This window comes from Phaethon lepturus, unplaced genomic scaffold (genome assembly GCF_000687285.1).
Source record: "Phaethon lepturus isolate BGI_N335 unplaced genomic scaffold, ASM68728v1 scaffold20483, whole genome shotgun sequence".
Classification (NCBI taxonomy): Eukaryota; Metazoa; Chordata; class Aves; order Phaethontiformes; family Phaethontidae; genus Phaethon; species Phaethon lepturus.
The window spans coordinates 30910-57313 of NW_010527225.1; the positions used below are offsets into that span (position 1 = coordinate 30910).

General features: G+C 37.7%; 1 protein-coding gene across 1 annotated transcript in view; it reads right to left on the bottom strand.

Annotated features, from left to right (window-relative positions):
- LOC104617889 (adenylate cyclase type 2-like) overlaps positions 1 to 25955 on the bottom strand; it is a gene marked incomplete at its 3' end in the record, with an annotated part of 46237 nt that extends 20282 nt beyond the window's left edge. Inside the window, exons 1-12 of the mRNA XM_010283324.1 lie at positions 25819 to 25955; positions 24868 to 24928; positions 22759 to 22827; positions 20594 to 20742; positions 19247 to 19358; positions 18057 to 18184; positions 10731 to 10889; positions 10237 to 10369; positions 9731 to 9907; positions 8384 to 8427; positions 5676 to 5756; positions 757 to 826 (exon numbers count right to left, since the gene is read on the bottom strand). Of these exons, the coding sequence (XP_010281626.1) occupies positions 757 to 826; positions 5676 to 5756; positions 8384 to 8427; positions 9731 to 9907; positions 10237 to 10369; positions 10731 to 10889; positions 18057 to 18184; positions 19247 to 19358; positions 20594 to 20742; positions 22759 to 22827; positions 24868 to 24928; positions 25819 to 25955 (1320 nt within the window). The remainder of the gene's footprint in view (positions 1 to 756; positions 827 to 5675; positions 5757 to 8383; positions 8428 to 9730; positions 9908 to 10236; positions 10370 to 10730; positions 10890 to 18056; positions 18185 to 19246; positions 19359 to 20593; positions 20743 to 22758; positions 22828 to 24867; positions 24929 to 25818) is intronic.
- Between the last annotated feature and the right edge of the window lie 449 nt (positions 25956 to 26404).

Here is a 26404-nt window from a genome sequence, read left to right on the forward strand (position 1 = left end):
TGAAGCTGTGTCAGTGTGTAGAAACACACTCAAGCTATACAAGGCCATAAAACAAAGAAAAGGCCTGACTTTTGAGGCTAGTGGTCGTGACAGTCACCTAAAAGGGAGGAATCTTTCATTCTGATCATTACTCCAAGGACTAGAAACAGTATCATTTACTCCATCTGTACATACATGTCTCAAAATGTGTTTTATCACACATATTAGTCAGAAAAACATTTAGTGTGTTGCATCCATGACAGCTAGGCATTTTTATTAAAAACCATTTATAGTATTGTTTCCCTGAAATGACTGTGAGAATCAAGTGCATATGGAAAAAAAAAATGAGCAATTGATATCATTACAAGACTATAATTACTACAGGAAGAGTCTCTGAAACATGGCAAAAGAAAAAAAAATCAAAAACAGTGGAGTTTGATAAATGTCTTTTGCAGATGTAGGTGATGGAACTTAGGAATTCTTTGCTCCAGTTACAGCAAATTTGGACTATCAAACCTCCTCCCACTTCTGCGAGACCATGAACTTTTCAAGAAATTCAAGTGAAGTGCAGAGCCCTACAAACAGGAAAGCGGTCTCAGACATCACATTCATATAATTTCTTCTGTAAATGAGATAAAATATTATTGCAAGGCTTGAACATCTTGCAGGAGAGGTGCTGTGGCCATGGGTCTGTGTTACAAAAGCAAGGGATACCAGCCTCACTTAGGGTGAGGCAAAGAAAGAATCGGCTGTTAATTTGCAGTGAAAAAAACTTACTTCTTTCTCCAGAGTCTTATTATAGAAAAGAAGTGATATTCTTTGAATATCTTCAGATTTAAGCCACTGCCTAGAAGAGAAAAGGAACGTTATTAATTGATATAAGAATATAGTAGTCCTGTCTTTTTATATTACTGAAATGCAGTAAAGTAAGAAAATCACTTTGAATAAAGCAAGTTCTTGTGTATTGCCATGTATATGGTGAATTGCACAGACAGTAAAAGCAGAAACTACAAATCCTCTCTCCGTTTTGACTTCTATTGCTAATGTACACATGAAACAAAAGCTCAGATGAACCATTTTTTCCATGGATCATTCTTAAGGACCATCATGGGAGAGATTTATATGATGGAAATCTGACACTGATATTCCACTCATGTCCAAAATAATGTAGTATATCCAGTGCACAGAAGAGAACCTGAGATAAAAAAGGTCCTTCACAAAGTACCTTTAAGAAGTGCAGTGTTACATGCAAGAGTAGCAGGTAAATTACACCTTAAAAATTCCTATTCTGAACAAAAATGTAAAACAACATTATTAAAAGAGGTGGAGTGATTTTGTCTTTGAGCTGTATTAGTCTCTTGACCATGACCCTGTACTCCAGATGTAGATTTTGATCTTTTTACTGATTATAAAAACTTCTTCCCTGCTTAAAGATGAGAAATACAAAATAGAATAAGTACTTGCATTGAAATGACAAATCTATTTTAAAATAAATGAATCTTGACAAAAGCTTGACATAACTTCCACAAAATAAAATGTTCTAATATGAAAGTCTACATTTATTTTAATGGACACTTGAAAAGAAACCGAATATTTAAATTTCAAGAGGGTTAGGTTGCTTGTACTTCAAGGGGACTAGAAAAATTTGAAAAATTATTTAAGCAGACTACTTCTGTGAACATGCAATATCTGACCTTGAACAATAATAACAGGGCTTGAGATTTTTTTGCAACCTTTCCTGCAGTAACTTTGAATTAGGCTCTAAGCTAGTAAGTGTAGCTAAGGCCTTCTAAATAAAAGAGAATGTCTCAACTGACAGGCTGCAATGCAAATAAGTAGCAGCAATGAACCATGGTGGAATATATCCTAAATTAAGGTCCTGGGAGAACAGGAGTGTAAGCTGTTAGCTTTGATTTGTGAAATCTAAAATATTTGTTTCCTTGCCTGGAAGACTGTCCCTGCTCCTGTGCAATCAGTTTCATTATAAAAAAGGGGCTGAAAACATATTCAGTTCTAGGTATGCTTTAGTCAAAAGCATATTTCCAAATTTGCTCTGCAATGGCTCACATCTACGTCTGATCACAGCTAGGATTCTGAGAAGAAACAGATATGGTAGGCTGCTGTACATATAGCATGATTTTATTTGGGCTCAGCTGTAATCTACTGGAGAAAACATTGTGGAACATTTTTGGTAAACTGTGAAAATTAAGTGCAGGTCTTTTTCCATTTAGTTATAAAAACTGAACAAGGAGTAATCCTCTTCTCCAAATTGTTAGCTATTTCCCTTTTTTTCCTTATGGTATCTAACAGGCAGACTGATTTAATTACCGTTACCAAACTGCTAGAAAGTTCTGTCTGCAGATCTACTCCCAAAGGCCTAATTTGGTCTGTACACACTTGACTGCATGTGAAGTCAGGAGTGCCATTTAGAGCAAATGCTGCCTCATACTCCACATTACGAGCTCACATTTTCAGGAGCTTTTAGTTCTACTTTTAAGCTCAGAAAAAACTGTACTGGTTTTAGGTAGCAGGTGCCAAGAGGTCTGAGATGAGGGAAATGGTGTAACACAGACAAATGGAAGTGGAGAGTAAGTACAGAAGAGGGAGCACACCCTTATACACCTTTGGCACAGAGGTAAGGGATGAAAAATTTTGTCTACAGTCTGACTCCTGGGTGAGCCTAAAAGTTACCAAAGTGTCTGCAAGTACATGGGAATATGCCTCCTGGGAAGCTAGGTACCGAATTTCTGTTTAAATTCTTTTGCTGTTCAAGGAAAAACACAAACAGACAGCTGAATTCTGCCTGTATCCACAGAGGCATGTGGTTTGACAGGGCTTGTACTGATTGACAATGTACAGCAAGGAATTATGCACAGAACATAGAAGCCACCACGACTGGAGAGGAAAGAGAGTGTGTCTCTTTCTTTAACTTAACAAAGAGCAAACTTTAGTTTAGCTCCCTCTGTAGGTATATATTTAGGTAGCAAGTTGCTGTCCATCCATCATATGTCCTACCGAAGTCCCCCAACCACCAAGGTTCAGGGTGGCACAGCCAGGGGTACTCATCCCCCTCCTCTGCAGGGTGGGCACTCTGCAGCCAGGAATACTTTGTTCAAGGTACAGGGAAAGAAACCGTGGAGAAAGTATGATGTTACACCCTAATGGCTAAGGCTCTCAGCTGAGAGACAGCAGCTCTTGCTCCTCACTCGCTCTTTTAAATCTGTACTTGCATATCCTTCAATGTAGTGCTCTGACAGAACGATAATGAATGAACAGGTCCTAACTTCCCTCACACAACTTCGCAAGGAGCATTGCCAACTAAATCCACTGCCCTGAATCATGCTGTAAGGCCAGCAGGCTGCTTTTTAGATGCCACAGTTTCATTTGCATTCCAGAAGAAGGAACTGAACCCAGATGCCGCAAGTTACTGACAGGGTGTGCATGTGGTGCTTGGCAGTTTTGTGGAAAGATAGCTAAGCTGGCTTGTGAACCAGCAGGAGAGCAATGAGAGAGGGAGCCCAGAGAAAAAAGCTACACTGCTTTAAAAACCGCAGGTACCATTTCAATATGTACTGCACTATAAACACAGTGATTCATCTGGACTACAGCTATGTCTTGGCCTAAGAAGATCCAGACTCTACATCCCCTTATCTTCCAGTTACTGGCGGTTAAACACCTGGGCATGTAATGCCCAAAGACCCACATATTATGACCATTTGCTTACAATCAGTCACTTTTTTCACAGAATGACACATGGCAAAGAACCATGATGTGGATGAAAAAGCCAGACCATGCTGACAGCTCAGGGTGGAAGAAACAATGGCTCTGTACAGTGAATGTTTGCTTTTGAATTACTTTCATGCAATTTTCTAATGAAAAAGGTTAAAAGAATGGTGATTTTAATACCACATTTTATGTGCAATAACTTTTTTAATTTTCTTCATTCAGTCATAGACCTATTCACTATACAATCCAAACTTTACACTTAAAAAGTCTTAGAAATACCAATTTTCTCATAGATTTTCATAAAAAGTTTGCTTCTTGATTCACAAAAGCAAAATATTTAGCTTTACAACCACTTCATTAGATTATCTGATAGTGTTACTTTCATTTTACAGACGAAAAATTGAGGCATAAAAAGCCCCACACAATTATCAAGAAAACAAAAACGTGATTACTTTTGCGTACTAAATGTAGGAAAATTTTAGTCTAATTTTTCTGAGTGCTTAGCATTCACATAGGTAAAATACTATTGAGTTAACCTGCCATTTGGAGAATTGGCACTTTTGGCAACTTATTCTCAGGCACCCAATTGAATGACATTGTTTAAACGACTCATTCATTAAATCAATACAGGGATAGGTAGAGAATCTAGTTTTGGAAGGTGGCATTCAGCCTCTCTGATATATAATATCATTCCTTATCGTTCTGCAATTCCCTATGTAATTCATAAAATGCACTTATTTATTTAAAAATCAACTTTTTCAGAATTTTTTTTTATCACACAGACATCTTTCTCATCCCCAAGTTTCTCTGAATTTTATGCACTAGTCAGGTAAGACAGGGATTCTGTGAGATAAAACAGCATACAATATGATCATACCAATACTTTATTTTAATGCATTTATACAGATGCTTTACTTTTGACATCAAGCCATCGTTTTCACACTCCACTTACTTATCAGAGCAAGTGTACATAATTGTACATGATTATGAAGACACATAAAAACTGCCAAAATTTATATAGCTGTTTTAGGCAAGTCTAGTATAATGAAAAGGCTCTGCCTATCACATGTTCGCTATATGACCTATAACTATCAACATTCTTTTCTATAAAAATAATAACTGAAAAATATTTTCCTAAAGCCAAGTACCTTTTCATAGACTATCAGATGAAAAAAAACAAATGTGACATATGAGCATTTAATAATTAGGTGTGATATCCAGCTGATTAAGATTCTGAGTAACAGAAGTAGGGGGGAAACCATGTAATTCATCACAATTATTGTCCACATCTTATTTCATCAGATAAATATAAGAAAACTGAACACTTATTTTGGACTGGTATTGATTTTTCTCTTAGTCTTATCTATTCACCAGCAAATGGAGAACATCAATACCGCCTCCAGCTCTTCCTAGGGCACAGAAAAAATACATGCCACGTTGCCTCCCCCAACAATTTCAATATGCCATCAAGCTTAGTCTTCTCTAAGAAATCAACCAACCAGTTGAAACAAAGAGATATTAAACTATGATTTTAGGGAAAGTTTCTAATTCTGAGGAGATGTTTCTGTGACAATTGTGAAGCATCAATTTTCACATCACTCTGATTCCCAAGCCAGTTATTTCTTGTGTCTTATTTCTCTACTCTCATGAGATAATTCTGTAGAGTTACAGCTATGAGTGTACAGATACGAACAGTTATAGAGCAAAAATCCCTTTGCCATGAAGATCAAAACAAGACAAAACCTCTGTCACACCATGATTCACAGGCATTGTCTTATCCCATACAGTAGAAAAAGTTACTGTACAGCCTATCTTCACAATGTGCAGAGCTTCCTATGTCGGTACTAGCGACACCTTTACTGTTTTCAGACTTCTGTGTGCATGTGGGAGCAAGAAATAGTAAACACCACCCTCTGTTGCAGACTTATGTCAAAGTTGAAGGAAGGACACAACAAAGGATAAAAACATACTTTTGAGCATTGATTCCATCAATGGCCTGGATCATCCTCTCATTCAATTCCTCCTCAAATCTTCTTTTCTGTGATTTTGTTCTGAAATTAAAAATGTGGGAAGTTGCTTTGGAAAATCATTACACTGTTAATAAACATTAACTTTAAACAATGAGGTGATAGCTGGCATAAAAGTGTGAGGTTAATAACACTTTTTTTTAACATTTATGCTGCAATAGCAGCTATAGGCTTCAGGCACACTGAGCCACATAATAAGCTCTTAACAAAAACAGCATAAGCTACAGAGTCTGACACACACAGGCCAAAAAAAAAAAAATCTAGAGTTTAACTACTAGGGAGCACATAAAGAATAAATACAAGTTCAAGAAATTATGTTTGAAGGAAAGTCTTCCACAGTGTTATGAGTCCATGAAAAAGAATGGGAATATTCTCAAATTCATAAAACATTCCTGTTTCTTGTAGTTATTTTTAAAAATCCTTGTCAGAATTGTATGATGAGCAATAATGTTCTAGTGCACTGAAGCATTATAAGTATTCTCTACCGAAAGCCTGCTAACTCTTCTTTTCTTGGAAATATTGTGTTATTTTTAATAAGAAAATTGAGCACCAAGTCTGAAATTAGTTTCAAACATAAGTCATATTTCTCTATTTATAACTTATAACACAACTGCAATGAAAAAAAGGATCTTTTCACTGGACTCAGCGTGAACTCAAAAGAGGATTATCAGAATGGGTTTGTCTTTGCTAACATGTTACTGCAAACATCATCAGTCAGCAGTTGCGGTCTCCTTAAAAATGGAGTATTTCAAATACTGACAGATTATGTCTCTGCCTCCTGAAAACTTAAATCCAATGTTAACTTAATGACAGTGTTTTGTAAGAAGTCAACAGTCAGTTCTGAAATTTGACTCTTTGCTTACCAAAATTTTCTTAACCTAGAAATTGAACCCCGTGAGAGGTAATACGGAATTTCTTCAACATCAAGTTTTTGGGTTATTTCCCCAAAAGTGATAGGCTGTTGCAGGATTCAAATTCATAGAGAAATTATATTAGTGTACTTACAGTAATTTTAAACAACCCAGCTGATTTCATGCCTATTCAGTGCTACAGAATTTAGGTAAGAAAGTGTTTACAACTTGTTTTTCATATATGAAACAATCTGCCTAGGAGAAGTAACTAGACAGACGAGGAGACACTATCTAATCACACTTAATCCTCTTGGCGGATGCCTAACAACAGAAGACTATCATGTAACTAGATAAGAGCTAAGACTGCCACAAACAGAAGCCTAGTCAGGCTTCAAAACCCACATCTTCATATTCTAATAAAATACTGATATTCAAAGTGGTTATTATCATTTCAGCTCTTTCCTGTGGGAATGACTAACTAGCTTATCTAGAATCCTAGTTATATGCCTCACTGTGGACATCAGACTGCAGTAACGGTTTCTAGAAAACTCCTTCCATAATATGGTTTCAAGACACATTGTAACATTTGTACCTTTTGGATCTATTTTGGAGTGGAATTTAGAAACACAAAAGCAAGAACATATCAGAATCTTAAAGAATTGCATTATTTGCAAATACCACAGTCCAATGATCTTTCTTTTTACCATAAGGGTGATAGAAGTCCTTTCAACACACTGTCCAAATGTAAATGCTCAGTTTTAAAATCAGAGACTGCTTTTATTCATACCATGCCTATTCAGTCAAAACTTGCTCATCTTACGGAATTTAGCAATATTTTAGGTAATTGCATAGCTCTCCAGTAACCTGTGACTTGTTGAGGAGACATTTACCAAGCAGAAAGATGGGGAAGGAACAGACAAAATTACTTGTTTGCATTATCAAAGACAATAAAAATACAAATTTTTAAAGGGTTCTTTCAAATTATTTTATGGTATTTGTGTTGTTATTTACAATTTTGCAATAAAAACATTATCTGAAGTGTTATCATTAAAATAAAAATTAACCATTCTAGGTTTATGACAGTGCTAAACTTGTTTTTTAAACCAATGTCATTCTTTTCTTGATTTAGAAATGCTGTGTATTTTAAGGAAGTGAACAGTTCAACCCTGTTTCCATTTCTCACCATCTTGCCCTAGTCATTAAAACACCAAGCAGGAGAATGAAAACTTAAAGCTATTGTGATGTTGCAAACATTTTGTGGAGCAGGAGCACTACAGGAAGACCACAAGATACCTTCTGAATGTCTACTGCTGCAAACATACTACAGACTTTGAAATAATAAAACATATGCAAATACAATGCAATTAACAACATGTATAAAGTGTCTCTTTTAGTATGGATTATTAGCTGTTGTAACACAAATTATTAACAGACCCTTCCGTCTTCCCTTTTCTTATCCCTCTGTGCCTCCTCTCAATTTTCCTGCTTATCATTTTCTCCCCATTGACAGAGTAATTGGGTTGTTAGGAGAAACGAATAGTAGGCCATCAACACAGTTATACTAATTCAGAATAACATTATTTGTTAGCAGGAAGTGTATTCGCAATTCATAAGTAACATGTCTGCCCATACATTTCCATAGCCCTTATCCAGGTAAGATTTATCAGCTGAAAAACTAGTTTGGGTGCAAAATGACCCTCAATATTTGAAAGCATGCCTTATATACATATGAATGCATATGAATGTATATGTATTTATATGGACTTTATAAAAATAAGTTATTTTTTTTAATTAGTTTACCTTTCTCTGCAACGCTGAAAATGATATTGCCCCATGGGAACATCCTAAAAAACAAAAGAAAATACCTATGAACTATAATAGAGTTTGACAACATCAAGTTGCTTTAAAAATAGTGTTGAAAACAGGGTCTAGTAAGAAGAAAATTTTCCAATGCAGATACTTTCAGCATTAGATTAAAACTGTCTAAAAGAAAAATCCAGCCAAGATGGATTGAGCTGGAGACAAACTGATGTCTCATTATAATACAACAGTCTGAATCCAAGAATGTTTTGCTTTGCTAGGAAGTCACTGCTTCAAAGTCACTACTGTTTTCATGTAGCCCAAACTCCTGCCAGCTTCAGCAAAAAACAATGCTAAGTGTTTTTGAAAAAAACAGGCCTGAGTGGCCAAATATAGGCAATGGTCATTGTTTTGTATTGAAAAGCAACAGCAGCCATCACAGACACATATATTTTGTGATTAATAGTGATGGCTGGGTACTTTCTGTAATGAAAACGTCACAATCCACATTCTGATACACTGTATTTATTGAACAAGATGGGTTAGGTGGCTCAATCCCATGTTCTCATATGTAACAGGAACAAAACCGAATACCAATGCTGAAAACAGTTAGAACTCACATTTATGTTTGCACTTTTTAATAGTATAAGATAATGCAATGTACAAGCTGTGGACTGACAGCGTCTTACTGACAGCAGTAAAATAGTGTTAGCAAAATTAAAAAGAAACCTTCTTTTCACTGTAAGAGATGCAACATTGCACTACAGTGCTGTGAAACTCAGGCCATCAGCCATAGCTGGTTAGTGCACCTTCAAGAGGTAAATGTTACAGTGAGCAGAGATTTGGTTCCCAGAGAACTCTTCTAATGAAGTCCACTCCAGGTACCAAAGGGATATGCTAACTTCACAGCCTTTGCTCCAGGTTTGGCCATGTTCCAAATAGAGAATGTGACTAAACAGCCAACATATCTCGGGGAACGTCTCTATATCAAAAGTGTTCCTTCCCAAAGGTGTTGCACTCTGGCTTTATGTTCACTTCACAAGGTGAGCAGCAGCCACTCTGCATGCTATGACTGGGGCTCAAGCTCAGAGGGTCAAATTGTGTATTTTAGTAAGTACGTTGGACTCCTTATAATTCAGAGATACACTTACAGCAAGACATGGCTCCTTAGGGTCTAATCCAAAGCTGACATGCCAATGGAAAAGCTCCCAGCAGCTTCACTGGGTTTATGCCCTGTACAAAAGTGTGTATCTTTTTCTATCAGAAATAACCAGGAATTTAGCAGTGACCACCTTTTTCCTTTCAAATATTGTTAAATTGTATGAAATGACATAAGTAGGCCCCTACTGTTGTGCTAATCTTGCCGTTTTCAGTGGTCATGCTGTCCCTGTGGTGCAAGTGTGCAAATGGCTTGGCTGCTCCCCAAGATTCCAGGTACCGGGTCATGCGGACAGAAGCTCTCATTTTGGCTCCATCAAGAGTATGTCGAGGTCTAATGTGGTGCTGAGGGCTTCGCTTCTCTCCCTGGTTGACAGAGAATAAAAGGTGATATCAGCCTTGGTGTTCATTACCTTTTGAAGTAGTAATGCATCATCTGGTACCACATATCTGCATGCCTAGGAACTTAAGGATGGAGAGATGCTAAGAATCTGCAATTCTTAATTATATTGCTGGGAAATATCAGAGACTTATTTCTGAAGAGCAGGAAAGATTTGCAATGCAAACATTAGGTATTTGTAGGCATCAGTAATAGCTCTGATCAATATCTTATGGTAGTGAATTATTTAATAAAGAGATTAGTGGTCCTGCTCAAAAATAACTATGACTGGCCACAAAATAAAAGTACTACTAACCTTAGGATTGATTACAAAGTAAGTCTTAACATTATGCTCTTTCAGATATGGGTCCCTCACATCTCCATCCCCATCTTCCACTTTGTAAGCTCCATTCAAATGTGCCAAGGTGACTGAGGTGATGTGAACACGGCTGAAATTATATTTTAAAACAATGACAGAATCACAAATACCAATCAAAAGCATAATTTGAACCTGATCAACCTTTTTTACTAGCTTTTGGATATACTTTTTATATGCTCACTTCAGTTACAGTCCCTCTGATCTCATTTTTACATGTTCTAATGGGCATAAATCTAAAGATTTCCATCCACAAAAAAGTACTCCTTGAATCACAGGAAATACCGAGTGCCCTTTTTTTTTTCCCCTAAAGACAGCACTAAGAATTAGTTCAGGCTTCTCCGTGAAGGCTGATGGCTGAAGACATGGCACCTATGCATTTCTCCATGATACAAAAGTCCGTGTGTCCAACAGTTAAGAGAGAAACCTCTTACCCTGGGACTCCTCCAGCTTCCATGTGATTTGCCAGAGTAACATCATGAGACCATACATCGTACTGCCACTTCTGCAGCCCAATAACGCCGCAAAGCACATTCCCCGAGTGCACTCCTACGCGCATATTAATATCAACTCCAGTTGCGTCCCTCACTTTCCTGTAGTTGAGAAGAAAACCTGTGTCAATACACATAATAGGACCTTTTCTTTCTTTGAATTTACCAGTCAAATTAGCAGTTTCAACAGTGATAACATTCATTTATTTTTAGCATTGCCTCCATTCTTTTTATGCTAGGATTATTTTTATTTATTACCTTTCCTATTATCTATGTTTGCAACTATTTGTAGTAAATATTAATTCTCAAGTCCATGTCTGAAGTCCCTTCTTTAATACTCATCTGAAATTATTTGGGAGGGCTGAACTAAATAGTGGAAGTGTTCGGTCTCTCATTCTACAGGCAGCTTTTGGAGTTCTGGAACTACTGTTATGCGCCCTACTATCTGAAAACCCTAATATCTAGGTTAGAGGCCTTCTCATATCTGTCATATCTGAGAGGAAGGATGAAAAACACAGCACCTCAGCATATTCTACAGGCTGGTGGCTTGTACACTTTTTGGGTATATGGGCTCAGTGCCATTCAGGCTGTGGAGAAGATAGGCTCAACAGCCTTCCACATGCTTGGTGAACGCTGCACCCACTAGATCATTATACAAAGAATGAGAGGCCACCCTCACTGTCCAGACCACATCTAAACCTTTGACCTTTCCAGTGACTTTAGACAGAGTTGACGTATCGGTTCACCCCAAGCCAAATCTCAGAGAAGTCCTACATGTAAGACAGGCATTCTTTCCGGAAGAAGCTCTTCTCAATCACAGGTAGGTGACTAAAGTCAAACCATCAGAACATTTTCAGACATATGTCATATGGGTACCTAACTACATATGTAAAGAGTTACAAAATTAAATCAGATGTCTACAGGCTTATACAGTTCTTAGAAACGGCAAGATCGTAACTTAACTGGATTCATGTATTTAAGCCCCCAACTTATGTGGACCAAAACCTAATCAGTAATAAGGAACATGTACATACATGTATCTTGGAGGAATTCAGGGTGTTGATGGAAGGAACTACTATAGAATAAAAACCCTAAATGGCTCCTGTATATGAGTCAGGTTCATAGTTCTAGCAACATCTTCAGTCTCAGTGATGAGAATCATCAGCTCTGTACCTTCTGAATTACGGAACTGGCCTATGTCTCTTCTTTTTTTTGAAAGGGAACACAGAACGTAACAGCCTTAATTTGATACAGTAAAACCTACATTTAAGCAGTAGTTATCAAGTGTTCTTTTTCTGGGAAATTAAAATAACAGGAGCATGACTGAAAATATTTTATTAAACTGTGTTTTGAAGTTATTAAAGAGAGGAGAAGTTTTTTAATTCCTTCAGTCTCTATCAAAGTGCTTATTGGTATCTCTTTTCACTTTGCCATTTTACACTGCTCTTGTGTAGCTGACACACTTGAAAACGAACTGCTTGTAAATGATCTTTGTAAGCAGTCAGCAAATGACAGCTTTGCCCTGCACAGGGAATATGACACAAGCTTAACACTTTGGGGAAAAAAAGTGTTTTACAAAACTGGGCAAAGCGGAAGAGGAACATTTATCCTCTAGGAGTGCTTGTCAAAAGGCTGCCCTGCCATACTCTGCAGAGTAAGCCATAAAGTCTGCTTTATAATAAGCTCTCAGGAGTTAAGGAGGGCAGCACGTAGAATATGTTCCAGAACTGAATTGTCTCTTTTGTCTCACAAATTACAGAAACCACAGATGACTTTAAATTAGAAGTGTTACTCTGGAACAAATTAGGGTTTACTACTTCTTCCCTCCTGTGCTCCCTGAACAATTGTGATGACGATGCAGGCACTGAATGCATCTAAGAACGTAGTCTATCACATCCCCATAGGACACTTGCCTTACCTACACAAGTATATCTGAAACTTTCCACTATTATTTAATTTTCTGCTCTCACAGTCTCTCTGGCTTTCCTCAGCACACCACAGCCTGCGTGCCCATTGCGGCTGGGCAGTCAAAATACTCATCAAGACTGGATTTTTCCTATTGCAGCCTGAATTTGAGTCTGTAAGGATTCTATGTTTTTCACAGGCATGGTTAGCTTGCAGGTAGTTGTAGCAACTTTACTCCACACCAGCAAGAGCTCAGGTCATTAGGAAAGCATCTACTCTGTTTACCTGAGCTTTATTCATTAGTAATTCTGGACTAATGTATCTAAGACTCACCTAGTTCTGTCTTACACACTTTAACACATTCAGTGAGCCCTGAGCATTTAGACCCCTGCAAACTGGCAGCTTTAAAAGCAGTTCTCTTTTGGATCAGATGTGCAGGGATGAAATCATACCTACAAAAAATTATCCTATTTTGTATTGTATTGTCATCGTTTAACCCCAGCAGCAACTAGGTACCACACAGCCGCTCGCTTATTCCCCTACCCTGGTGGGATGGGGGAGCAAATCAAAGAGTACAAGTGAGAAAACTTGGGGGGTGAGATAAAGACAGTGGCAAAAGCTGCACACACAAGCAAAGCAAAACAAGCAATTTCATTCATCACTCTCCGTGGGCAGGCAGGTGTTCAGCCATCTCCAGGGAAGCAGGGCTCCATCATGTGTAACGGTTATTTGGGAAGCCAGACGCCGTAACTCCAAACATCCCTCCACCCCTTCCTGCTTCTTCCCCCAGCTTTATATGCTGAGCATGACACCGTATGGTGTGGAATATCCCTTTGGTCAGTTGGGGTCAGCTCTCCTGGCTGAGCCCTCTCCCAGCTTCTTGTGCACCCCCAACCTGCTCGCTGGAGGGACGGTGTGAGAGGCAGAAAAGGCCTTGGCTCTGTGTAAGCACTGCTCAGCAATAACAAAACATCCCTGTGTTATCAACACTGTTTCTAGCACAAATCCAAAACACAGCCCCATACTAGCTACTATGAAGAAGATAACTTTATCCCAGCCAAAACCAGAACAACCAGGTTTCAAATTGGTACAACCAGCTCATCCAACAGTTTCTTTCACTTTCCTCTGAAATGGAACCCATTTCACGCTACCAAATCAATGACAGCCTTTGAGAATGTGTGGCTGAGAAACATGTAAATTAGGAAGTCAGGAGACAGACAAGGGGATGGAGTTTGGGCTGAAGACAAACAGCATATCTATTCATACACAAAAACGTTTTGTGACTTATCAGATAAGCTCTAGCCTTAAAGCACCCAGTTAAGGTGGCCAACTCTCAACATCCCAGGCAGCACTGACATCTATGGCTTAATAAAGTGAGCATCCCACTCCTGGGCAAGCAGGCTGCAGAGTATAAGAAACACTGGATTTGCTCCAACATAGAGCAGAGAAGCAAAGCAATTAATCAACGGGACTACTAACATGTTTAAATGGAAACAATCCATAGCACAGTGAGGCTGAATTGCTCAAAATGGAGCTACACATCATTAGGAAACAAGACTGAATAAGGCTTTGAACTACAGATGACCTGGCAATTTGGTAGTATTCCTCCTTTTTGCTTCGCAGAGAACTGGAATTGAAACCATATTCAGGTGGTAAACTCTACACAGAACTGTTAATCTAAAAAGCAAATTGTTTTATTTTATTAACTTATGCACTGAGGGGTCAGTTTGCACCTCGGTGACTGAATATAACAAAAACTCGTATCTGACAAAAAAGATACTTTAGACAGAGTAAGTCAAACATATACTGAGTGACACACTTCCAACAGCAAGAGTATTACTACTTCTAGTTTTACAGGCCACAGATGTGTTTCAGTAGATGCTTCCACACAAAGATGTAGCAATCACACAACAAAATAGGGAGCTGATTAATAATGAGTAATTTTTATTCACCTGCAGGCTGTAACACTTGATATAATAATTTGAAAGCATTTGAAAACATGGGGTACAGGTTCTTCACTTCTTAGAGAGATGTAAAGAGGCTGTGATAATCATACATCTGTCTACAGGAGCGTTGTGGATTCTGAATACAGTAATAAAGTCAGATCAGAATGTGCTATACAACTAAAAGATAATTTTCTAGTCTTATAAGACTGCTCTTACCAAGGAGGACCTTATCATCCAGCATTAACAAAGAACATACTTGGTAGCAGCTTGAACAGAAAGTTATTTCAAAGAAAACTGGGAAGTTCTGAAGTGTGAGGAACTGACAGATTGCTCTCTCAGCTCAAGCAAAGCATCACATTGTGATGTGTAAAATTGTACTTTCAGTTCTTCGTGAAGTGCAATTTATGGCTTGAGCTTAGCATTGTTTTTTCACCAGCCTGTAACCTTGTACACTTTTTTCTCTTAAGTAAAAAACCAACAGGTTCACCACAAACTCTATCCAAATGCTTTTAACTCACATTTATCACACAGCACACAGATCTTTTGAAATGTAAACCAGAAAGCTCTCAGTTTCACTGAAAGGCTGGGGGAAAAACAACAACATTTTTAAGCCAACCAAGGGGCAAGGAGTCAGAACTTAGGGACAGACATTCTTTTACCTACTGCTCTACTGAAGGGACGTTAGCTTTAGTTCCTGATATGCTAGAGAATCAATTGGTTTAATCATAATAATGTTCTAGTATATCTAACTGAAAAAGAGAACGCATCCAGTGAAAGCTACTGAGGAAACAACCAAATCTGTAGATTTTAATGCTTGGCAAGGAGAAGTACTCCAAGCACCATTTAAAAAAAAGAAGATTTATTTGGACACAATGTAAGGTACAACCATATCTGGATGAAGAAAAAAATGTTTTAGAAAATGCAGCAACCTGAATCCAGTACTGAAGTTAGTTTTACAAAAGATGCCTAAAGCAAGGAGATCAATATCCTAGTTTCCACAAATGTTACACCTTTTCCATGAATACCTTAAAAGGAAAAGAACCAAATTTGCATCAATCAACCTAACCACACAGTAATTACCCGGGATGGAATCACAAGACGAAAGTTGAAACCCTCTCGTGACTACAATTACACATATATGAGGGTAGTATTTAAGGATTAGAGGAATCACTTTTGTATGCCTGTTCAGTTAATCATTGAGACAACACTGTTCAACATAACTCTCCATTTAATGATGAGGTGCACAGCACACATATACCTCACTAGGATGAGGTAATTTCTTACTTTGCTACCTGGACAGTGGTAAATGTGATTTGTGCAAAACCATCAAAACGGGAACTGAAACTTACAGAAGAGCATAACAAGTTTTAAAACCAAAGTCCAATTGTTTAAAAAAACAAATCGCACAGATGACTACCAAATATCCAGACCTCCACATGATATATATTTTTGTGAAGTGTAGTTCAGCTAGATATACTAGTCAAAGCAATACATACTTTATACTTTAGTCAAAGGAAACAGCTTTTCTACAGAAAAGATATTTGTGCCACTAACAATAACTGCTATAAGTAAACATTTACAGTATTCTAACTCCTAAAAGCTAAAAAGAACTTCAGGTATGAACATTTAATTATCTGACTGTGGTTTCAAAAAAAAAAAAAAAGCAGTGGAAGGGATTTTAATTGTCATTTCCTCACAAAATGTTTTCTAAATAAGCTAACAGAATCAGACCCTTGCTTAACAAATAAACTACAATAAACTACAAAGTTTCTGAATAGGCAGGTTTAAGACCCTTCAGCATGATATGCAGACATTTAAGATCCTCCAGCCTGACATGCAGACATCCAAACTAGATTGAAGTACCCACATACTGGAATGTGTCCAGCTTCAGTGGCAGAATTCACTGAGGGAAGGTGGCTTACAACAGAGTTATTTCTGCTCTGCACTGAGAGTTCAGATAGCAGTCAGGTGAAGAGATGAGGGGGAGTAAAGCTGCCCTTTCCTTTGAAGTCCCATAGTTTTCAGAACTGCTACAACAGTTGCCTATAATCGGTTCCCAGTCTAGTCTTCAGTAATAAGCTAGAAGATGCCTTCCAGTATGCCCGTAGCTGTATTCTCAGATGAATTAGAAGTGTTAACCCATCAGATACAACCATATTTCTTTTTCCTCTTTCGCAATCATATCAAGCCTTCTGTTATTACCTGAGTTACTTGAAATAAGTTACAATTGCTATTTCAAAAGCAATCACATTAGGATTCTCACATACCTGTTCTGTTTTCTGTTTCAAAGACAGAACAAGCACAATGATTCTGGGAAAGAAATAAGGGACAAATACAGTAACCCACAAATCCAAAATTCTGCCAAAGCACAGAATTCTCAATAGTGCCTTAATGTGTTAACTGACAAGACTTCTTAGAAAGTCCTCACCTAAAAAATTAATTAAAGAAAAGTTGAAACTAAACCTGAGGTCTCATAAGACAGGCATATTTAAATGCTTATTTAACAACATGGGAAGTAGATCTCTCAGCCCAGGAATCTGTAAGGTATTAGAAATGTCCTTGGTAGACATGCTCAGTATCACTCCACAGGCTCAGGGCTTGACACATCTTAATTGTGGAGGGGCAACTGCTCCTGACCACCACTGAATTCCAAACTCAGCAGAAGCCAGGAGCTCTGACCTTTCACAGAGCTATTTGACTAACAGGTGGGTGGCAGCATCAGGACTATGCAAAAAGCTTCCAAGTCCTAAGTGATGTCTATTGGGATATTTATAATCTTGTAATCACAGAACAGTTGAGGTCAGAAGGGACATCTGAAGATTGTCTAGTACAACTCCTGCTCAAAACAGAGCCAGCTAGAGCAGGTTGCTTAGGGCCATACCAGATTGATTTTTAGTATCTCCAAGGCTGGAAACTCCACAGCCTCCCTGGGCAACCTGTGCCAGTGCTCAGTTATCTTTACAGTGAAAAAAGTGTTTTCTGATGTTCAGAGGGAACCTCCTGCGTTTCAGTTTGTGACCATCATCTCTTGTCTTGTCAGTGGACACCATCGAAGCACCTGGCTCCATATTCTCTGCACTCCCCCTTCAGGTACTTAAATACATTGATGAGGTTTTTTCCCCCTCAGCTTTCTCTTCTCCAGGTTGAACAGTCCCAGCTCTCCCAGCCTTTCCTCATATGATCAGTGGTCCAGGCCCTTAACCAGGCCCTGCATGGTGTAGTAACGAGATAGCCTGGTGCAACCCACCATTTTAGAACATTTCTTTGCTGAGGCTGAGATCAAGATTACCACGCTGGACCTTGTAGTGAAATGCACCAACTACTGCAAGTCTGAATGTTTTAACCAGCAGCACAGCTACAGATAGAAAAGAGACAGAATTTTTACTGTTGTGTATTTAACAAAAAGCTCAGCACTTACTTAATGGCTTCACACATGTCCAGTCCCATTTTCACACAATTCTTGGCATGATTTTGAAGAGATATAGGTAGTCCAGAAACACAGTAATAGCAGTCGCCTAGGATTTTAATTCTCATACATTCATTTTCCTGAAGGAAAAAGCAAAGCGAGTTGGTCACTTTCAACTTGAATTACATAAACGAAGGGCTACTCTTACTGTTTGATTAACAAAATCATTCTACTTAAGCTGGTTTCAGTAGAAAGAGATTTGGCTTGCTAAAAGAGAAGTGCTGTCAGAGAGTTTTGTACAGATGATTCCTCCATCTGTTATGGTCCTTAATGGGCAAAACCAGGAAGTAAGTACACTGCAAAACATACATCTGCAGTGTTGTTCACACCTTGGACTAAAGAACTGAGCCAAAGTACCATGCACTCAATCTAAATAAAGTCTTTTTGTTTGAAATATGAAACCAAAAGACCCAGCCTTCCATATTTACAAATTTGAAGATGTACTTTGCAATATTTCCTGAAGTTACCAATCATAATCCTATTTCTATCTTTTTTACTCTAAGGCAATATAAAGTTTTTTTTTTTACCCAATGCTGGAAAGTAGTTTTTGAACTAATAAAAAACAAAGAAAATTTTTATCTGTTTTAGTGTTTCTGATTTCACCTTCACACACAGCATGAAGTTTGATGTAATTCTTATAAAAATGACACCTAAATAAACAGAAGAAAAATATTCTGATTGTATGTGAATATTTTCTTGAGTAATCAAGAGGCTGCAGTCAGTAATTAAAATTACTTCGATCAATATTGTCTCTCTTGTCCTTCAGTCTCTTAAATGCTTTTTCAGAGATCAGAAAAATGACTGTATCAGTTTTTTATCTTGAGTTTCTTAATCCTTGTTATTGTAAAAAATCTATTTAAAGAAAGAGGTGTTTATCTACCATCAAGCTTTATCAGGCTCCATGAGCTGTCTCTATTGGTCCTACTAGAGAGAGCTATCTTGGGTTTCACAGATTGCCTCGCTGGCAGAAACACACTGTTGCACTCAGACCAGAGCCAGATTTTTTTCTTCACACATTTAAAGTCTAATTTTCCTGCCAAAGTCTCAGAAATGCTGCCTGAAGGTAGAAGAGTCCCCAAGAAGAAGAAATATTTTAGAGATGACTTATTTAAACTAACAGTAGCAACCCAGTAGAAACCCACCTTTGCAATCTGATCAAACTTGCCAAACAGCTCATTGAGCATGTGCACCAGTTCCCCTGGTGAGCAGTCACTGGCCAGGCGAGTGAATCCCACGATATCAGCATACAAGATGCTACAATAGAAATGAACAGAAACTTGGTCACAGTTTCCTTCTGCAGAACTCAGATTTACCAATCAAGAGCAAAACCTGGAAGTGGGCATTCGGGACTTCACAGGTTATAAACAAAACAGCCACTGCTAGATGTAGAGCAATAAATATAACTACATCTATAGGTAAACCTACATTTACCTTTATAGGTGTTACACTTATAGTTAATATATACCTATATTTACCTTTACAGATATTACCTTCACAGGTATTACCTTTATAGGTATACCTATATTTGTAGATATTTATAGGCATTCTATACCTATGTTGCCATAGTGTATTCAAAAAATAAAAATATTTTTCCCGCTCACAAATTGGCAATACAAAAATGGCAATTATTTCAATAAACATGTTTATTATTAGAAATTGTTTAACAACTTTTTATCATTGTAGACATTTTCCATCTAGATTTACCTGTCAGTGATATGTAGGTATACGCTTTGTTCACTTGTTAGTCAGACTATTAAATTCAGGCTTGATTGCAAAGATATTCAAGCCATAGATTGTGTTTCTATTCACCAAGAAAACTTGACCAATTCATAGAATCAGGCAAAGGAAAAATTATTTGTGCTTGCAAGTGAAAATGAACTTCATCAAAAGTCCTGCGATACTTGCTTTAAAAAGGAAATTTCTAAGAATGCAATTCAAATTAACTTGTCCAATCAAAAAATCAGGCAAAACAACTTGTAAAGATGAAAGAATATTTGAAATAAATGGCAAATTATTTTTCTAACTTCTAGAAATTTATATTTAATAAATAATTTGATTTGTCAGCAGAATATTTTAGCTCAGGTACTGTGTAAAATAAACATGTGATACAGCTGCCTCTACTTACATTATATAAAACCTGAGCAATTTCTCCAGTTAAGACAACTACAAATTCAGAATAATATTACTGACTCGAATTACAATTTTGACTAGTATACATGAAAGCAGGATTTGGTACTTTAGCCTGAAAAATTAAGACATTATGAAGAAAGCCTGTTGATGCAAGGCTTTTTCTAAACAACTCCTTTGTATTATCACCTTTGTTGCTGTTCTGGAACATAGAACTGTTAGCATTTGATCAAATTAACAGATAATAAATACTAAGTTGTTGAAAAATATATTAAAACAATTATTTTCTTAATTGCTCTCTTAACACATTCTTTTCAAAAATTTTCTGAATGTTGTTGATACATTTTATTACAGTACAATACCTTACATTGGTGTGCCTTTTGACATACAAATTGTGGAAGTTGTTGGTGTTTTCCAGCTGGCCTGCCTTCGGACCTTGTAACCTCTGAATGATCTCTGCTTTCATTTCCATGGCAATGTGAGCAGGCAGTAAAGAAAGTAGAAGACGCTCCTAAAAATTAAAATTAAATGTCCACAATTTCTTTAAGGAGACTGGAATTAGCATGGAAGCAATGTCGTGCAAGGCATACACTATCACCGATACCCTAGAATGTTTCGATGAGGCTTGCACTGGCCTGGTATGGCCTCCAAAATTAATCAGTTCCCTGAAAAACTTGACAGAGATATATACACATTGCCAAGTAATATCTAATCTCTTCAAGGTTTTGTGTATATTAGAAAAACCTTAAGCTAAACTTAACGTCTGAAGAAGTTATGTACAATAATCTATTCAGTATCTGAGTAGGATGCAGGAAATACAAATTAGCAAATAAAGCACAAGCTGCAAGGACTGTTCAGAGGACTTCAGGGAAATGCATTCCAATTCAGGCAAGAGTAGGCTAAATAATTTTTTTGAAGTATTTTAAATATTTAGTCATAGTTTTAGCAGTTGTTAGACTGAAAATGAAAAGACAAAATCAGGACTCTGAACACATTGAAAATGTTGGACTTCTGCAGACTATTCTGATACGTACTCTTGCCTTTAATACGGCAATTTGACAAACTAAAGGTTTTTGAAAGTATTAACAGAAAAGGAAATTGAATATTAAAAAAAAAAAAGTATTTTTCCTTATGTCCTATTGGTATTACACTCATGGTCTTCTCCTTGTGAAGCTCTCTTACATCTCAGATTTTAATTTTGCCCATTTTACCTGTGATAGCTTTTCATTGAGTTCCTACTTCTCTGAAAAACTGTATCAACACGGGAATAGCTAGAACTCTGCAAAAAAATCCCCTCCTGCTTTCATCATACTTCACCTCAAAACTAAACAGGATTTTCCCATCTTTTTGTAGGAAGAGCAGAGAGGCTAATTCTGGCTAAGCACAAAAAAGAGAACCCTGAACCAGTGAGGAGGGGGAAGGTAGCTGTAAAAGCCCATGGTGGAGTCAGAGAGCGCATCAGCTATGCCAGAAAAGACAAAGACCACAAAATGTGCATGGTCTGCAGGTGTTACTCACAGTGATGCATTCTCTTTGGTTCACAACGTGTACTTTTGCAGAGTTTGCAGTTCTATTCATGAAGGTACCAGAAGAAGTGTAACCATTAATCCAATGGTCTGCCTGGGATAATTACTCCTGTTCAGGTCTAACGACCTTGAGTACAGCATGGCAATAACAGGGCTACAGCCTCTCTGGTATTTGCAGCTACCGTGGCTATCTATCTCTGTCACATACAATGAAGACTTCCCATTCCTCATAGCATTTGTGTACCTGTAAGCATAGCATTAACTTGTATGAGGCCCTGTGAAACTGATCCTGCACACACTTTGTAAAAAAACTCTTTCAGTGAATCAAGACAGAATCGTGCTTTATTGCTAAGGAATATTGTGAATGTTAAACTAATAATTTACTTTTTTTTTTCACTTTTTCATTTTGTAGGGGACAGCAGGAGAGATGGGGTATTTCCCCTTCTTTTTCTCTCCAGGCCAGACCACTATTCTGTTCTGCTTAAACGTCCTGTTGAAGCTGTTCACCATGCCAGAAATTCCCTCCAAAGAATGTTCTCCTTCCTCCATTTCCACTATACAAAAGAGAAGGTTACAACCAGAGGTGCCTTTAGAAAACTGCAAGTGGTTTTGTGGAAGTGGAAAGCACATAAAAGTGTAAGCATACTGCAAAACATCTACCATGCCCAGCTACACCTAAATGCTTCAGCCACAAAAACATTGTTCCCTCTCTTCCTGCTAAAAGATCCTAAGAAATGCAAAGAATTTAAGAACACCTCTTCCTTCATGTTTTGTCATCTCTGGTGGCTAAAAAGACCATAGTAGAAGGATCAAAACCAATTACTAATCAGATTGTATTGCCTGATGTTGTGCGCTGAAATTTCTGCAGACTGGAACAGTGTGAGGAACATAGCAAATCAAGACTGCTGCTTATGATGGCTTTTTATTTGATAATACATTCTGTAATATTCTCTCAAAAAGATGGAAAGTCTACACACCAAAACCTAGGTGAACTGACATACAAGACACTGACTTTGAGACAAAATACTTGTCGATTTGAGGTAGGCAGAAGCCACTCTCAGAGCTACGGTCTGTAAGAAAAAAAAGCCAAAGTAATTGTGAATGCACATCAAGATGCAGCATTTAAAAGTCTTCAGACTGAAAATAACATACACGCTTCTGGTGAAAGAGAAACTGCTGTGCTATGGCGATAATGAAAATCCCCTCACAAAAGTCTTTCCCTGAAATATTACCAACATGACCTCATGGCCACCGCATGCGATTCATGCACACAAGACTATTTCCTGACCATCCATGTTCTAGGGGGCTATGCTTTCCCCTCACCACTCAGATAATCTGTAGCTGAGATCTCTAACCCCTAGGGCTAAAAGACAGAGCACACAATCCATACTGAATACAACATTATAGTGTCTTTCAATACCGTAGGGTTAAGTACTTCTTTCTTCTCTGAACAAGTCCATCTCATCCCAGTAGATGGCTAACAAGTAGTCATCCTCCCTGGATTCTCTGGGGATTTTCAGTGGTATCTGTCAAACTGTTATTTGAGTTCCTATTCTCTCAAACTCTCAAACTCTCACATCCAAGTTGATTTCCTTGTCAGAATTTTCCCTGAATTATACAGATGACTTTAACAGTCATTCCCAGTTACTCATCACTCCCCTAAAGCTTGATAAAATCTAGATTTTGTTCAGCTAGAGTAATTTAGCATATCTCAGTTAAAGACCATAGCACTGTGTCAGTTTTTGCGAGGTGGCAATTGCATTTGCAGTTATCTTGCACAATGGAGGTCATGCTATTATCACACAGTAAGCAAGCAAAATATCCTCAAATGCTTGGTACAGTACATTTTAAATGCATATTTCACAAATCAAATTCTTCTTGGCCTGAGGCAATGATGCTTTGTTTATTTGCTGATTCCTGTTTTGTTATGTAAACTACAAATTCCGATTCACTCGTTTGTACAAGACTACATGACTATCAACTCTTTATCAAAACATAATAATTCTAAGAATGTATAGATTTAAAGCCCCAAAATTCTTCCATCCAGTCTGATCTCTTGAACAATGTAGACAATAGAATGCCGTCATGGAGAGAAACAAAGGTATTCTGATAGGGATCACTGCATTAAAATTAGCTTAGTGCTTTACTCTCAATGGAGAGAAATTGTCCTTCAAGGCAATTCAAAGAATCTAATACTGAATTCCTGTGGGGAGCAAGTATCTCTCCTCTCCCCGTCTATGGAGGGAACTGCACGTCCAAATTTTGATCTTATTGGAAGAAATGTCCATCTTCATTGTTAGGCTTTTGATGTTGAAGAAGTCTGCAGAAAAACTACATATGTGTAGACCAATAAAGGATTATAGGGATATTTTTGTCCTTACAATCCCATATAAGGATATATTTGTCCCTTACAATGTCATTTAGGGCACCGAATATTAAATTCCACTTTTCTGTGGTTGGGTTTTGTTTTCAGATTCCTGTGGCGTATGTCTAATCATCTATTTAGCAGGTTTGACAAACCAGGTCAATAAGTCAGCAGTGAGAGCTCTAGAAGCAATAGCCTATATATGCATCCAGCTTCACAACAAATTTTACAAATAAACATGGCTAAAATAAAATTTTCAGCTGCCTTTGAAATGTAGCAAGAAATAGCCTACAAGAAAGGAATCTTGTGATTGTAGATCACATGATGAATCAGCCATGGGGCTGACAGAGATAGAGATGGTGGTCAACAGGGTACTTGTCTGGCAAATTATGGTACTGTTTACCCATATCTCATGCACATTCTCTCAAATACACCTACTAGGATAAACAGCTGTAAATAGTTTTTTTCTTAAAGATACCTTGGACTCCTAAGTAGGAGGGAAAATGTTTTTTTAAAAATTAGGCACCCTTTAGATTTTGCCTATGTTAGTAACCTCCACCAACCTTATTACTTGTACTGAGACTGATAAATTGCATTTTACTCATATAGACCAAGAAAGTTATTCAATCTTGATTACAGAGAGACATCACAAGATGGAGAATTCATCAACTCCTTAGCTATTTGTTCTAGTGGTTAGTCAGCTGAACTGTTAAAAACTGTTAAAAATGTGTTCTGTATTTCTTACTTTGAAGCCTTGGTCCTGTTTTATCTTTCTCAGCTCAGGATTTATGTCCACACTCTTTTCCCTGTAAAGTTAAACACTGATCACATGATAACTTAATTTTCTTTTTGATCAGGTAAACAGACTTTGCTCCATAAATCTCCTGCTCCTAAGTATTTTCTACACTCTCTTCTCTGAACCCTCAACAACCTTCAAACATTTTTTGAAAGTTCATTTGACACAAATCCTAACATTGTGCCCCAGTAAACAAAGACATTCACACACGTACCCTCCATACCCTCACTCCCCTCAATATGTCCATGACTTACACTGCGCAACTTTCCACTATAACATTTCTGGAGTTCTCTGTCTGCTATGTCTCAAAAATATTTTTCAAAGTTGCAGCCTTCCAGTTTTCTAGCTATGACCCATACTCTTTGCTTTTAGAATTATGAATTTCCAGACAGTTATTATAAAATGTCTTGATGAATATAGTTTATGAAGTTTTTCATATTATGGTATTTACTATCAGACCAATATTTGGCTTTTCTGCAAAAATGATTGGCTGTGATTGTCTTCACAAACCTCTTATCATTAATAAAAATAACATAATAGCAAAAAGGATGAGAGCTGGTTCTTGCAGAACATGACACACACGCCAATTCATTGAACATCTCCACTGACAATTTCCAGTTACCCCACTCAAAATCCATTAGACTATGCTCTTTTGATGGGGAGCAGTGTCAGTATTTTTAATCAGGATGTCCAGCATCATTGCATCAAACATCTTGCTGAAATCTACTGCTTTTGGGAAGTTACTTAAACCAAACCCATTGCCCATTAAAAACTGAAAAACATTTTCATATGATTCTATTTCCTACAAAGTTGTTGAGTACCTCTCTCTATTTCTTTCCAAATACAAAAGCATCATAGCAGCATCTTTTATTTCATACTGATTTTTTATTCTCTTCCTACCTAGTGGCAGCCCCTTCCTTTGTTAGGAAGGCTTTTTTCCTGGAATACTTCCAAAACTCTGTCACTGGCCTTGACAAAAACCGGCAAGGATTCTTCCTGACATCTAGAAGTCTGCTGCATATCACAACTTTTGTCATATTGAACCATTTTTTTAATATCTCTAATTGCTGCTTTTGCTTTCAGTCATGGCTAGTACAGGCTTTACGCCACAGCTGACATCTTTTCTGATGACAGAATTATAAACTCTCATCTGTTCATTAACAGCCTCCTAAAGGGCTCCCCGTCGCTAGCAACATTCATCTATGCTTTTTTTTTTCCCCCCCTTGTGGAAAATGAGTTTCTTCAAATCCCCAAGCACAGCACTGTACGATTTTTATCTTCATGATCCTGCAGGTGAAATTTCAAGGCTGGCAATGCCAAGGAGCCAATGTCAAAACCAGAAAATCAATACACACGAGCGGAATGAGAGCACCATCCTCTCGCTCCTCACTGCTTCACTCCCTCGTGACGCCGTTTTGCAGAAGGCAAGCTGCAGGTGTCGGGGAGCTGCTCCAGTGAGAGAGGGAGCCCCGAGCAGGGGCTGCCA